This window comes from Myodes glareolus, chromosome 7, assembly GCF_982192425.1.
Source record: "Myodes glareolus chromosome 7, mMyoGla1.1, whole genome shotgun sequence".
Taxonomy (NCBI): domain Eukaryota; kingdom Metazoa; phylum Chordata; class Mammalia; order Rodentia; family Cricetidae; genus Myodes; species Myodes glareolus.
In genome coordinates, this window is record NC_142032.1 from 14,593,286 (window position 1) to 14,606,692 (window position 13,407).

General features: G+C 53.0%; 1 protein-coding gene across 7 annotated transcripts in view; it reads left to right on the forward strand.

The window, feature by feature from the left end:
• The window catches only part of Sh3pxd2a (SH3 and PX domains 2A), a 209,655-nt gene that overhangs the window by 154,196 nt on the left and 42,052 nt on the right, over positions 1-13,407 (forward strand). For all 7 annotated transcript variants that reach the window (XM_087907827.1, XM_087907825.1, XM_087907829.1 and 4 more), the window contains one exon: positions 1,537-1,668. In XM_087907827.1, coding sequence (XP_087763953.1) covers positions 1,537-1,668 — 132 coding nt within the window. The remainder of the gene's footprint in view (positions 1-1,536; positions 1,669-13,407) is intronic.

Sequence of the window (13,407 nt, forward strand, 5' to 3'; positions counted from 1 at the left end):
AGGGAATGTGTCTGGGGCTGAGGCACACCACAGCAGACAGGAAACGCTGGATTAGCTCTTTGGCCACACAATTGTGTGGTACCTTGCTAGGGTTTTGCATTTGTTTTAGTTTTGGAACAGGGGTCTTGACCAGCAACCCAGGCTGACCTTGAACTCCTGCTTCAGCCACTGGTGTGGGAAGGACAAGCTGACTGACCAGCGTGGTATAAGAAATGTTCTAGAATTCTCTTGTGGGTGGAGAGGTCTGGGAAGTCTTCCTGAAAGAGGTGGTTAGTCATTTTCTGCCTGTGGAATCGTTGAAGGCTAGCAGGGCATCCTGTCTTTGAGTGTATCCACGGTGACAGCCGAAGGGCAGAGATTTGACAACCATATCATGATATCCAGCCATATACCATTTAAGCTGCGATGGACACCCTGTCTGTCCACTTTCTCGCCCCGTGCTTGTTTCATGAACGTCACGCTGGTTCAGTAGCCAAATAGGACAAAGAACTGACTTGCTTCTGGAAGCGGGGCTCACCTACCCTCTCTCGGATATACCCCCACCTTTGACTCTGAGGCTCTTGAAACTGTCCAGAGCCTCAAGGCAAGGGGAACCAGTCACCCTCTGCTGGTTGAGATGGCGGCGAGGCCCAGGAAAGCTCCTCCGGAGAGCCTAACACTGCTGTCTGCCTGGCCCTCTGAGAGCCAGGAGGACAGGAATGGAGCCGAACTTGAGGAAAAGTTGGCGGGGGTGGGAGGATGGGGGGATGGGGGGTGGGCTCAGCTCGCCAGCACTGGCTCTGGGACTTTCTTCTTGGGTTTCAAGTAAACAGTCTGGGCCCTCCTCCCATCCCCTGCCTCCACCCCCAGCTCCTCATTCGACGGGTCTCATGTGTTTCTATTTAAGGGTTGCAAGTAAGCCCTAGTGATTGGCGGCCTCAAACCCTCTTGACTCTTTGCTGGACCTAGGCTGTGGAGAAGTTCTCTCCCTCTCCCTCCTGAGGGGATCCCTACTGCCTTTTCTCTCTGGGTTTACAGGCTGGGGTAGAGGCAGCAGGCCTCCTGGGCCTCCCCTTCGCCTCCCTTCTTTCTCTCTTCTGTGCTCTGGCCTCAGCCTTCATGGGCCGCCCACTGTGCTCTTGGGGCCCTCCTCTCACACCCCAGCCAGCACAAGAGTCTGGAGAGAGGGGAGGCCCCAGGCCTCTCTGCAGACTCCCCCATGCCGGGCTGTGACTAACTTCACAGGCAGCAGCAGGCTTTTCCCTCAATTTCCTTGTCTTCCATCTCTGCCTGCCTCTGCCTCTCTCCACCCCCTTCTCCTCCCCCGTCCCCCGGCTCCCCATGTCCCCCGGTCCCCGCGGTGCAGCGGGCCGGTGTGGGGCCTTGCTATATGGCCTGTCCTTGGGGTCCAGCAAGCTGCGAGCCCTGGCTACGGGCTGCTCCTCGGTGCAACGCTGGCAACCGAGCAGCCTCCCTCGAGGGCGATGGACAGAGGGCGCCCCGGACGCGGGGCCACGGCCGGCCGCTGGCTCACCGCATGCTTTCTGCCCTCGCCAGGTGCCGACACCAACGCCGAGCCCATGATCCTGGAACAGTACGTGGTGGTGTCCAACTATAAGAAACAAGAGAACTCGGAGCTGAGTCTCCAGGCCGGGGAGGTGGTAGATGTCATCGAGAAGAACGAAAGTGGTGAGTGCCTGGCCTTCGGCTGTCCACTCCTGGTTCCAGCCTGGCTCCTGGGCCCTGCTGGGTTTTTGTTCCTTTCCTCCTCCCCCACCTCTGCAGCTATACGTTATTTCCATCTGGCAGGGAGAGGGCCGAGAAGTCTGAAGTTTCCCTGTTGGTTTGGGCTGCAGGCCAGCAGTTTGCCTGGTGGTGGAAGAATGTCTCCCTGGCTTGAGGCTAATTAGCCAGCTTGTGCTAACGCAAGGCCAAGGTGGCAGCTGAAGCATCCATGCTCTATTCAGGGACCCTGTGCCATCTGAGGCCCAGAGGAGATGGTAGTTCTAGTTCCCAATGACAGCTTCCCCAGTTGAGCTGTCTGCCAGGATCCAGACAGAAGTGGGAGGACCCAGTCTGCTGGTGGAGAAGACAAGCCATGACAATGGGTTCCAGGGTCCCCAGACCTCTGGCAAGATGTCTGAGGAAGGGCCGGGCCTGCGGGAGGTTGGCTCGTGTCTGGGCAGTGAGTGGGTAGTGAGCTGGCTGCCCCCTGCTGAGCTGGAAGCTACCAGGACCAAGGAAGAGGGCCCAAGCACTGGATAAAGCCAGGTCCTGGAGCCAGGAGAGGTCCTGCAGCAGCCACTGTGTCGTTAGGAACTGACATGGGGAACAAGCCATGGCTTCCCAGGGTTCCGGAGTTCTTGCAGAGTGGACCAAAGTCCCTTGGTATCCTTGGCAAGAAAAGATACAGCAGATGGAGGAGAGAAGGCTCAAGTCTGTCAGTCCCGTTGCAGTTCCTGTGGCCCCTGAAGGGCTGAAAGGTCCTTGGAACTACGGCATCCCCTGCAGATTGAAAGCCCCTGCCAGGGCTTAAGAGGATTCAGGATCTTGTTTTGGTTTCAGTTTCGGTTTGCTGGGGGCAGGCCTTGGGCGTAGGTGTACCCCTGGGTCGCATTTGTGGGCCCTTCAAAAGGGAAGCCCGATCGTCTTCTCTGTTCCTTCTGACATTTTAAAAGGAAAGCAGTTCAGCGGCTCACTGTGCCCATTCCGTAGATAGGATGACTGAGACAGAGAGAGCTGGGTGAAAACAAGTATCCTGAGGTCAAAAAAACGGTGCTCCCAAACTTCTGAATGATGATGCCTCTAGGTGGCTGCAGAGAAGCTAAAAGAAATCTCATTGGACGTTCTAGGGGACCCAACTCCCGAGCACAGGGCTGTGATGTGAATATAGATTGGACTCCCCAACCTGAGTCTGCTCTTCCTGATCATTTACCCTCCCTGAGAACTCAGGCTCTGTCCTTGTGCATGGGTGGTTGGCACGGACATGGCACGCATGACAGAACATGACCTGGTATCAGACCTGGATTCCAGGTGACCACCGCCCTGGTTCCCTTCCTGTGCAACTTTGCCATGTCATGCTATTGTCTTGCGGGGATGGCTCTGGGAACCCCAAGGCCGCGAGGCCCCATGAGGGGTCTGTCAGATCTCTCACCATAGAATGGGAGGCAACAGGGGGAGGAAAGTTTGTTCTCTTAGTAGCCTGCTCCTCGTAAAGGCAGGAGATCGCTTTTGAATGCAAGGTCAGTTCTTTCAAGAAGGGCTTCCCTGGGGACTGCCCGCTGCCACATGTACCTGCCACACCACCACCTCTGTGTGACCCAGAGTAGCAGGAGGTCGTGAGCCTCCGCGCCTGGGGTCAGTCAGCCATTGGCCAGCAAGAGTCCTGGTACATGATTCCAGGCTGAGCGTGGTGGCACATGTCTTTAATCCTAGCACTCAAGGGGCAGATGTGGACACTGTCTGGAATTTGAGGCCACCCAAGGCTAAATAGTCTCAAAAAAATAATAAAATAAATAAAAATTAGAAAGGACTCTGGGGACTCACTTACCTTTCCTCTTTCCTTCACGTATCTGTAACCTTTAGAGTACATGGACTCTTACCAAAGGGTGAAGGAAGGAGAACTCGGAGATGTGCGTCTGTGTTAGGCTTAGAAACCTGCTTTCCTGCATAGTTCCTTTGGCTGTAAAGGGGCCTCAGCTTGCCCCTGCCACTTATCTCTGAGCGGCCCTGTCTATCCCAGGGACCCCATAAGAGCGCTGGGTAACTTCAGGTCCCGTTACTTCGCCAGGCCTTACCTATTCCTTCTGTAACATGGCATAGTCTTGTGGGTGCTTGGAGTGGATGCTGCCTTGTGTCTAAATGTCTGTTATTTGTGGCTGTTCTCATGGTTTGTGGAGAGAGCTGCGTAGCTGCACGTGTGTCTGAACAAGGGTCTGGAGTACTGTGGCTACCTGTCTGTCTGTCCATCCATCTGAAGTCAGGATGGCTGGGATGGACAGGGTAAAGAGGAGGAAACTAGATGGGCAGACTTCAGCTCCTGGGAGGCTGGACCGTGGGGGCACTGTAGGTGAGCCGTGTGCATCCTGGGAGGTGGTTTTGGAAGGAGTGGTGAGTGAGGCTTCAGAACTCTGGAACAAAGACCCAATTGTGGTGCTTTTGACCTGGGACACGGTGAGCGTGTTGCAACATTTCACTGGCGTTGTTGGGCTGCAGCCCCAGGGAGTACCATCCCCCAGGCCTGCCGGTGTGTCCTTTCACTTAGCTGGGAGCCATTCAGGTGGAGGGTCCATGGAGAGACCTAGAAACCTCTGGCTCTGCCTGATTGTCAAAGACCCCCTGTGACCTGGACCACAGCCACAAGCTAATGTGGGGTGTGGACATGCCAGCAGCCCTCTGTGACTGTCACCCCTCTAAGGAGATGTGCCCAGAAAGTCACCAAGTCCATAGACAGTAAGCGCCAGGCCCCAAACCCCACACTGAATAGGATAATTGTGCCAGCTTCATGGAATAATCCTACATGATAAAAGGCACTTTACCATTTGGTAGCTAATGTGACAGACGAAGAGTTTAGGTGATTCTTAGAATACAAAAGCTGAGGGCTCTCCCTCCGAAAAGGCCCCAGGGGAGGCTGAGATGCGCTGATCTTAAGTGTGGAGTGGGTAAAAGTGTGTGTCGGTGACAGTTGGATCAGAGTCTTGGGCTGATCAAGATGATCATCCGTGCTGAAAGATTTCCCTGGGATCCTGCTGGCACGTCGTTCATAGGTAGTGCGGTGTTGGTGATTAAATCGATCACTTGAACTTGGAGGCAAGTACCAGTTGAGACGATCTCAAGACGGTAATGGTTAAGGATAGCCCATCTCGAGGAGCACATATCTGGGCAGAAGTCCCAAGCACCTTTTTGATCAAACAGAAAGAACCCGTGTAGGAAGGCTCACCGTCCACTGGTCAATAGGACACATAGAGCAGAAAGATACGACATCCAGTAAGCCACTCCAGGGCCTATAACAGCCACTGTTTCTTAATGGAAACTCCTTGACCCTTGACCCCTTATAGGACATTCTTGTGTCTCAAAGACCCATACCGGCTGCCCCTTCTGGCAGGCATGGCTGGCGTGACGTCCGCAGGCAGGTGACGTCAGGGTCCTGGTTGCTGGTTTCTGTGTTGTCGAAGCTGCCTGCAGCTTTTCAGGATTGTTTTCTTCCGAGACTGCAGCCAGGGCAGGGAGTGCGGAGATGAGTCAACAGAATTTCTCCTGCCTCAGCTTTCGTCCTCTGAGTCGGTTATCTCCTGGTATTGCCGTGATACTCTGAGGGTTCTGATGCTTCCCTGGAAACAAGGGGTTTTGAGCTCCCTTGTCCACCCAACTCGCTCTCCCCATGAGAAAGCTAAGCTTGGGATGCTTTACCCTCCAAGCCAGTGCTTTAGTCCAGTTGATCTGTGACTAAACGCTGGAAAGTCCTCTAGCTTTTTCCGGAGATGATTGAAAGACTATGGGAAAATCTCATGGAAGCTGAGAGAGACACATGAATCCCAGCCTTCGGGAGGCTGGGACTGGGAAACCTCGCTCTTCCCTTTTTTTGGCTGTCTCTGCCGTACCCCCCTCAGAGTGTGTGTGTGGAGGGTCACATGGCATTCATGTGGGGGTCGGAGCATCAGTTTCCCCAAACAAAACTGGTTTGTTTTCTGCTTCCACTGGGAATTCTGGGAATCAGGTGTCAGACTCAGGTGGTCCAGCCTATAGAACAGAGACTTTAACTTATTCTTGCCAGCTAGAAGGCAGGTTTTAAAGAAGAGAGGTGTTAGGGTAAGGGGTACTGCACAACATGGTATCTGTAACCATTTTACTTGGGAGGCTGTGTATGGAAGCAGAGAGGGCCAAGAATCTAGAATTCAAGTACTGGGTTTCAGATGTTGCTCTGTGGTGGAGTACTTCCTTGGCATGCTCAAAGCCTGAATTTTACCCCAGCACTGTAGAAAGGGAGGGAGGGAGGCAGGGAGGCAGGGAGGAAGGAAGGAAGGAAGGAAGGAAGGAAGGAAGGAAGGAAGGAAAGAACGAACGAACGAACGAACGAACCCAGTGCTACCCTGACATTAGAAATAAACAATTTGCTAAAAAATTTTTTTTGAAACTTACTTATTTTATTTTGTGTATCTCAGTGTTCGCCTGCACATATGTATGAGCATCACACACATGCCTGGTACCTGCAGAGGTCAGACGAGAACATCGAATCCCCTAGAGCTTGAGTTACAGATGGTATATGGGTGCTGGGAACTGAACCCAGGTCTTCTGTAAGAGCAACTTGTGCCGTTACCTGCTGAGCCGTCTCTCTAGCCCTTCAGTTTTCTTTTTCCAGAATAAAAGGTGGCAGTGGTATGTACCACACAGACTTTATAAAGGTGGAACATACTGTACAGGGTGCTCATTAATTACTCCCTGTTATTTCATGACGTTATAGTACTTCCTTTGTCCCAGGCACTGTGATAATTGTTTATACACCCATAATGTCTCTGTCTAATGGGTGTGGAAATTCTAGCACTTAAGATGAGGGCTGTATTGAGAAGATGGGGTGGCTTTAATTTTTTGACTTACATTTATTTCTTAGGGTTGCAGGGGCGTTCATGCCACAGCATGCATGCAGAGACTGGAGGACAACACACGGGAGTTGGTTCTCTCCTACTGTGTGGGCCCTGGAGATGACACTCTTGTGGCTATCCTCAGTGGCACCCCACCCCCTGCTCCATCTCCCCCACTTGGCATAGCTTTCTTTATGACTCTCCGCTATCTTAAGTTGACTCTGTTTAGCTTCTGAGTTGTGTGCTTAGACTACGCTTGACTAAGGAACGGCCTGAATGTCGCCCCAGACTTCCAGCCTTAGGAAGTGGACATCCCAGAACAGACAGGCGAGGCCGTTTCTGGAGAGGATAGTTTGTTGCCAGATACCAGATGCACCGCCGAGTAATGAACTACTCCAAACAGCCTTGTCGGAGTAAAGCTCCCTGATTCCGTCTGCACTGGAGGTATGTCTGGCCTTCACACAGTCCTGTAGGAGCATCTGAAAGCCTTGCTCTCTGAAGGTTCGTCCCTTCCTAAATGCATGTGTGTATCTCTGCTGTATTTGCCTAATCAGCAGTTCCTAAGTCCATCCTGGTCCAAGGCCGTCTCTGGTATGCAGCGTGTTCACTTCCCGAAGAGAGGGCCAGAGAGCGTAAATCCCTGAGCAAGTGAGCCTGGGGCCCTTCGGCCCAGCCTGTTCACTGTGGGACAGAGGTTATCTTGCCGCTGCGGTTGCAAAATAGTCTCCTAACGAAAACATCAGACTTCAGGTCGGGTGAACCTGGCTGTGATTTTGAGTTGGTTGCTTTGTGGCCCTCGGAAAGTTTCTTGGGTCCTCCAAGTACTGTCTCCTTACCTATAAAACAGGAACAACTGCACAGCCCCTGCCACAGCTGGAATATTGGAATATTAGAGTTGGAACCTTGTGGTTCAAAGGGCTACATGTTGAGGCCCAGAGCCACAGCGGGTGCCCAGTGTGTAACAGTGCAGAGAGGACTCTAAACTGGGAACCTGGGTTGTAGCTTAGAGAGCAGTGTTGGCCTAGCATGCACAAAGCCCTGGTTTGACCCCTAGCACCACAGAATATGATGGTACCTATCTGTAATCCCAGCCCTTGGGAGGTAGAGACAGGGGAATCGGAAGTTCAAGGTCATCCTTGGCTGCATAGCAATTTTGAGGCCGATCGAGATCCTGTCTCAAACACAACCACGCCAGGCTAGTACACCAGTGACACAGTTTACCCTCTTGGGCCAGTTTCCTGGCCAGACAGTGGGTTACTCTGGTTCTGTCTCAGCTCGGAGGGTCTGTGAGGCAGAGGGCAGCAGAGGGATCATTGCCCGTGAAGTTAGGGCAGCACCTGCCAGAGCTGCCTTCTTTGGAGTTATTACTTTCACACCTGTTCTTGTCCCCAGCCTGTGACATAAAAGAAGGGCTTGTGACAGAAGCCCGACTCCTGCTGGCGACCCAAGAGCAGATGCCTCCCGTCAGAATGCCTGGTGCCAGGCTGGCAGAGAGGAGCCCCCCCTTGGATACCACCGCACTGACCACCACGGTTCTGTCACATGGGGCAGAGCAGAGGTGCCCGGGGCCGTGTTCCAAGCGGGCAGAAGGGGGCATGTAGTGGTGGGGGAAGGGCAGCCAAGCAAGGAATAGGCACCCAGAGCGGAAGAAATGTGGAAGTTAGGCAGCCCTGTGTAAGTTAGCCATAGGCTGTGGTAAGCAGGGGGCCTGCCTGATGAAGGAGCTTGGAGTCCATCTTCCTGACTCTCGAGGAGGGCAGCTAGGCAGGTGGGGGCGGGGGGCAGACAAGGAAATAGTTCTTTCCTCAAGCTACATGTGCCATGGCTGTTGTTAGGCATCCAAGAGCTTGTCAGCACCAAGCGCTGCCAGCCACATGCCAGGAAGCAGCTGTGGTTCCCAACAGGGCAGGGCAAGGGTGCTGGACTTTCCTTCTACCCTGCTCAGGTTGGACAGGTAGAGCAGTCGGTCACCCTCACCTGGTGCTGTCTCTGTAGACAGAGGTGGCCTGACTCTTGCCAGTGAGTGGGCAGTCCTGGAGACCCTGCCCACCTCCCCATGTACACACACGCATGTACATACTGCCTTTGTCCCCAGTGAAGTGGCAGGTCTCATTCTCCCTGCTGAAGTCTAGGGAGAAGCCCTTCCCACATGCTCTCTGCTCTTATGTAATGGGCTTTAGCTAAGTGCAGGGCACATGTTTTCTGGGGAGTATAATTTGTCAGAACCTCAGGGAATTGGGGTTGAGAAATTGCCACTTTCCCCGGCTTACCCTGGGGATGCTGGATATTACACACTTCAGCACTTGGGTTTTCGGTAATCACTGTGGTGGTAACTGAGGGTAGCCCACGGTAACCACCTTCGTTCCTATCTGCATCTTTCTGGATTCCATAACCTCATCCTCTGGTGTCCAGTGCTGACCAAGAATCCTAGTCTTAAGGTGGGGAACAGCTGGGGTGACCCAGTTAGCTTATATGCCCTGAAAAGTCTTTGTGAGAGTCAGTGTTTTGTGAAGTTCCCCATCTTAGATCCTGTTGAATCCCCCCAAATGGAGGGAAACTTCTGGTTCCTGTAGCTCCAGTTCATGAAGCTATTGTTTGGGTTTCTTTGTCTCAGCGCAAGCTCTGTAACTCCCTTCTGAGCTGGGCATCTCTCAGGCCCCTGCTAAAATTCATTTGTTTCTCTCAAGCTTTTTATTGGACTGGATTGTGGGGAAGTGGCCCAGGAGCACCACGGGGGGTAAGAGAAAGCCAAACTCCAAGTCAGTCTGCCAGAGACTAGCAGTAAAGCGAGCAAACCGTGCCGGGTCCGAAGCTGATTCACGATGGCCATGTCTCTCTCTCCCGTGATCTGGTCTACCCGCACTGCAACGGCCACCATTGGCTTTCCATGTATCGAAACCCAAGTGGTCAGAAGTCTGTATGTCTGTTCTCTCAGATGCCTGCTGGGAATCATCATCAGAGAGGTCAAGGCCACCTGGGGAAGTGTCTGTTCCTGCCAGCTAGCTGGGGATTTTGAGCTTTTTCCAAGGTGCTCTTTCTGAATCATAATATTTTAAGTTTCACAGGATAGGAAACCAGCCGATTTTTAAAACCCCTTGGTAACAGGCAGGGTGGAGCTTGGTGTTCTCTCTAAGGACGAAACTGACGTCCAGAAAAGTGAGGTAACGTGGCCCAATGTTGCACAGCAAGGAAGGCAGAGGTGAGCTTCATGGGCCATCGTCTGCCCAGGGTTGGGAGCCCGAGTGCTGGCAGCATGGATTGTGCTTCTTTGAAAGGCCAAACCCCAGAGGACTTGGCTGTGTAAGCTCCCCACACCACAGAGAGCGAAGAAGCAGAGACCTGTAGAGCAGAGACTCTAGGAGAATGGAGAAAGGGTGGGTTCCCCATCTTGACTCCCCAGGTCCTTCTGGAGGGGCTGGGCTGTATACGTGGTGGATCTGGAGGGGTTTGGGTGGGGTCTGAGCTGGGCCCCCCCGGCACTAGTCCAGGTACCTCCAGTCCATGTTGCCTTTTACTGCTTGTAACCAAACAGAATCATCCCAGCCCTTCTCTTATAGCCCCATACCACGTGGAGTAGGTCGTCCATCCTCTCCTCTCCTGCCCTCAGTACACAGGGAAATCCTGCTTCCATAGCAGGCGGGCAGTTTAGTCAGCAGGCATGGAGACCAGCAGCATGCATAGGGCTGGAGTAGAGTGGTGGACAGGTGTGGAAAAGAACCTACTATGTGACTCACGGCATGCATAGGACTGGAGTAGAGTGGTGGAGAACCTACTGTGTGACCCACGGCATGCATAGGGCTGGAGTAGAGCCGTAGACGAGAAACTGTGCCCTTGTCTTGCTTGCCCTTGTTGACAGTGACATCCTGGGGCTCTCTGTCTATATCCCAGATACTGTAAGCTGGTTACACCCCCCATGTAAGGCCCAAAGCAAGGTGATGCCAACCCCAGGAGGCTAGGGTTCAGATGGCCCATGACCTGGGTGCTGTGGGTTTCGTGGAGGCACAGTGTGGATTGGGTAGAGGAACGGCATCTGAAGATGGTACATCTTGAACAAGGAGAGGCAGACAACTTGTAAGGAGAAGAAGTGTGGTGTTGCCTCCAGACTGAATAGGTGGAACCAGGGCTAAAAGGAGGAGGTTGCCCACGAGTAGCTGAGTTTAGCTGTGGTAAGTAGGCGGGGGGTGGGGGGGGGGGACTGTTGTGTGATAGCAAATAGGAAAAGTTGCTCCCTGCTGTGCAGAGGGAAGGAGGCAGGCAGGGCTGTCTTGTGGCTCTGGGACTTGGGTACTGAGAGGCCAGTTCTAAAGCCCCAGAAGTAATGTAACGGCTGTCAGGGGACGGGAACAGGGTTCCTGGGCCACTCTTCCTGCTAGATTTTAGACTCACCTCCCAGCCTTGTGCTTTCAGTCTTGTTCCTCTCTCAGGTCTGCACACGTAACCTGAAAATGCAGGCTTTCCTGTCTAGCTTAGGCTCTGGAGTTAAGCTCAAGAAGATGTGATGGTGCTGACCATGGCTGCCCGAGTTGTTGAAGGAGGCCCCTTATTGGTTCCCAGCTGCTCAGCCCTGAAATAATCACACAGAAACCTTATTCTTTAAATCACTGCTTGGCCCATTAGCTCTAGCTTCTTATTGACTGACTCTTACATTTTAATTTAACCCATTTCCATTAATCTGTGTATCGCCACATGGCTGTGGCTTACCGGTTCCGGCGTCTGTCTCCAGCGGGCTACATGGCTTCTCTCTGACTTCGCCCTTCTTTCTCCCAGCATTCAGTTTAGTTTTCCCAACCTTCCTAAGTTCTGCCCTATCTCGGGCTCAAAACCGTTTTCTTTCTTCATTAATGGTAATCCCAGCATACAGAGGGGAATCCCACATCACTGAGTCCCCCTCAGACTTGGCCCCTGCAGCCTCTTCCTTTTCAAGAAGGTCTCTGTTGCAGTTGGCTAGATACCCTGTCCTGGCTCTCCTGGACACTCTGTCTTTCTCATTTGTTTCCTATTCTCATAGGGCCCTGGACTGCCCATGGCTTGCGTGCTCACAGGCTTGGGCTGTTGACTAACTGGTTTGTGCTGCTTTAATGGGAGGAGACAGATAGCAAGCGCGTGTGGCAAGAACACAGGGCCTTAGGTTCCTGTACCAGCCAGCTCCTACAACATCAACTATAGGCTACTACATGGCTGGCTTGACCAGCTAACCTCTCTCCAGCCTGGTGCCACTTGTGTGCCAGCTCCAGACACCCACTTCTTGCCCGAGGCATTGGGCCAAGGGATTGCCACTTGGCACGGTGCTCAGGGTGTCCTGTTAATGGGTGGAGTTGTGGAGCCATTCAGGAAGGATCACCAGGCTTTGCATAAGACGATTTTGGTCAGTGTGGGTTCTCAGCTTAGCTCCCAGTCACTCACCTCAAGTCACTTTGTCCCTTAGAAACACCAGCTGCCCTTCTCTGAAGGCCCCAGAGCTCCCCAATTCCCTGACCATTGTACTCTTAATCAACTGAACTAGAAGTAGTCTTTTTGTCCCCATGGTGTGGAGACCCGCAGAGTTAAGATGCCTCTCCACCCCCAAGCCTGGGTAAACATGCAACCTCCTCACAGAAAGCAAAGCACAGGGAGGGGAAAGTGGCCATGTTGACCAGCCCCCAGCTAGCTCTCCCCAGCTGCCAACTGGGTCAACGACTGCGAGTGTCCCTGGGTTTGTAACAAGGATCACTGGGATCGCAGGCTCCTGGACATCTCTGGAATTGCCTTCGTGAGGCCAAATGCTTTGCCGATTAAATTTCCGGAGAGCGAACAGCTGAGCTTCCCTGAGCCACTCTTACTGTGGCAGCCAAGGGGCTCCCATGTATGCGAGCATTGTTCTCCTTGATGAAAGGAAGAGGGTGGACAGAGGGTGAGGGTGGTCCAGTGCCCACTCTCCCCTGTACACGACATCAGCCGCTGGGGCAGCTGGTGCTGCTTGGATTTTCTGGGACGTGCCTGGAACAGAAAGAATTTCATGATAGGGTTTCAGGGTAGCTTTTCCCCCTCTTTAACTAATGTTTTTGAAGAGTTGCCATGGAGAACTGTTGGAAGCAGAGGGGCTGATGAATGTCTTTAGTCAGATGAGGACAAGATTACCCAAGTGAGGGAGAGTGTCCCTCCCGTCAGCAAAACTGTGGGGTTCCAGGGCTGCCTTGCCAGAAAGCCGGGGCCATAATCACAAACAGACTGCGATCACTTACAGCCAGAAGTATTACTTTAGACTCTTGGCTTTGATGGGGAAGAATGCAGTTTTCCTTGGCCCCTCCCCCACCCTCTCAAGTTAAACAAGATCTGTGAAAGCCTTAGCTCTAGGCCCTAAAGAGGCCAGAATTCAAGTCACAGGCCCAGCTTTGGAGTGCTCCCCTGAGTTTCCTGAGTCCTTTGCTGTCCCCATTCCTCCTTGAGGTGAATTGGGGAATCCCACTTCCCCAGAGGCATTCCTGTCACCCTGGGGCTTCCTCAGCATGGACACATTCACCATCCGAATGTCCCAGCATTTTTCTGCATGTGTGCCCTAGCTCACAGGACGTGATGGCTGTCTCAAAGACTATGGCATAGCACACTGGGATATTGGAGTCTAGCCTAGCCCTAGGGGTGGGAGCTCTTTCTCACCCTTTCTCCCCACCTCCACTGGTATTTCCCAGGAAAGTCTCAGATAGACTGCCCCACTTCTAGGCATCAGTATGGCGGAGCCATGGCTTTGTGTGACTTGCTACCCAGGCTCTCAGAGCAGATCTTGGAAGCATTGTGGACCTGGTTGCCAATAGAGTGGAATTGTAACCATCTGTCATTGGAGAGGAGGGAGGGAGTTTAGCTCGTCAGCTGGGCT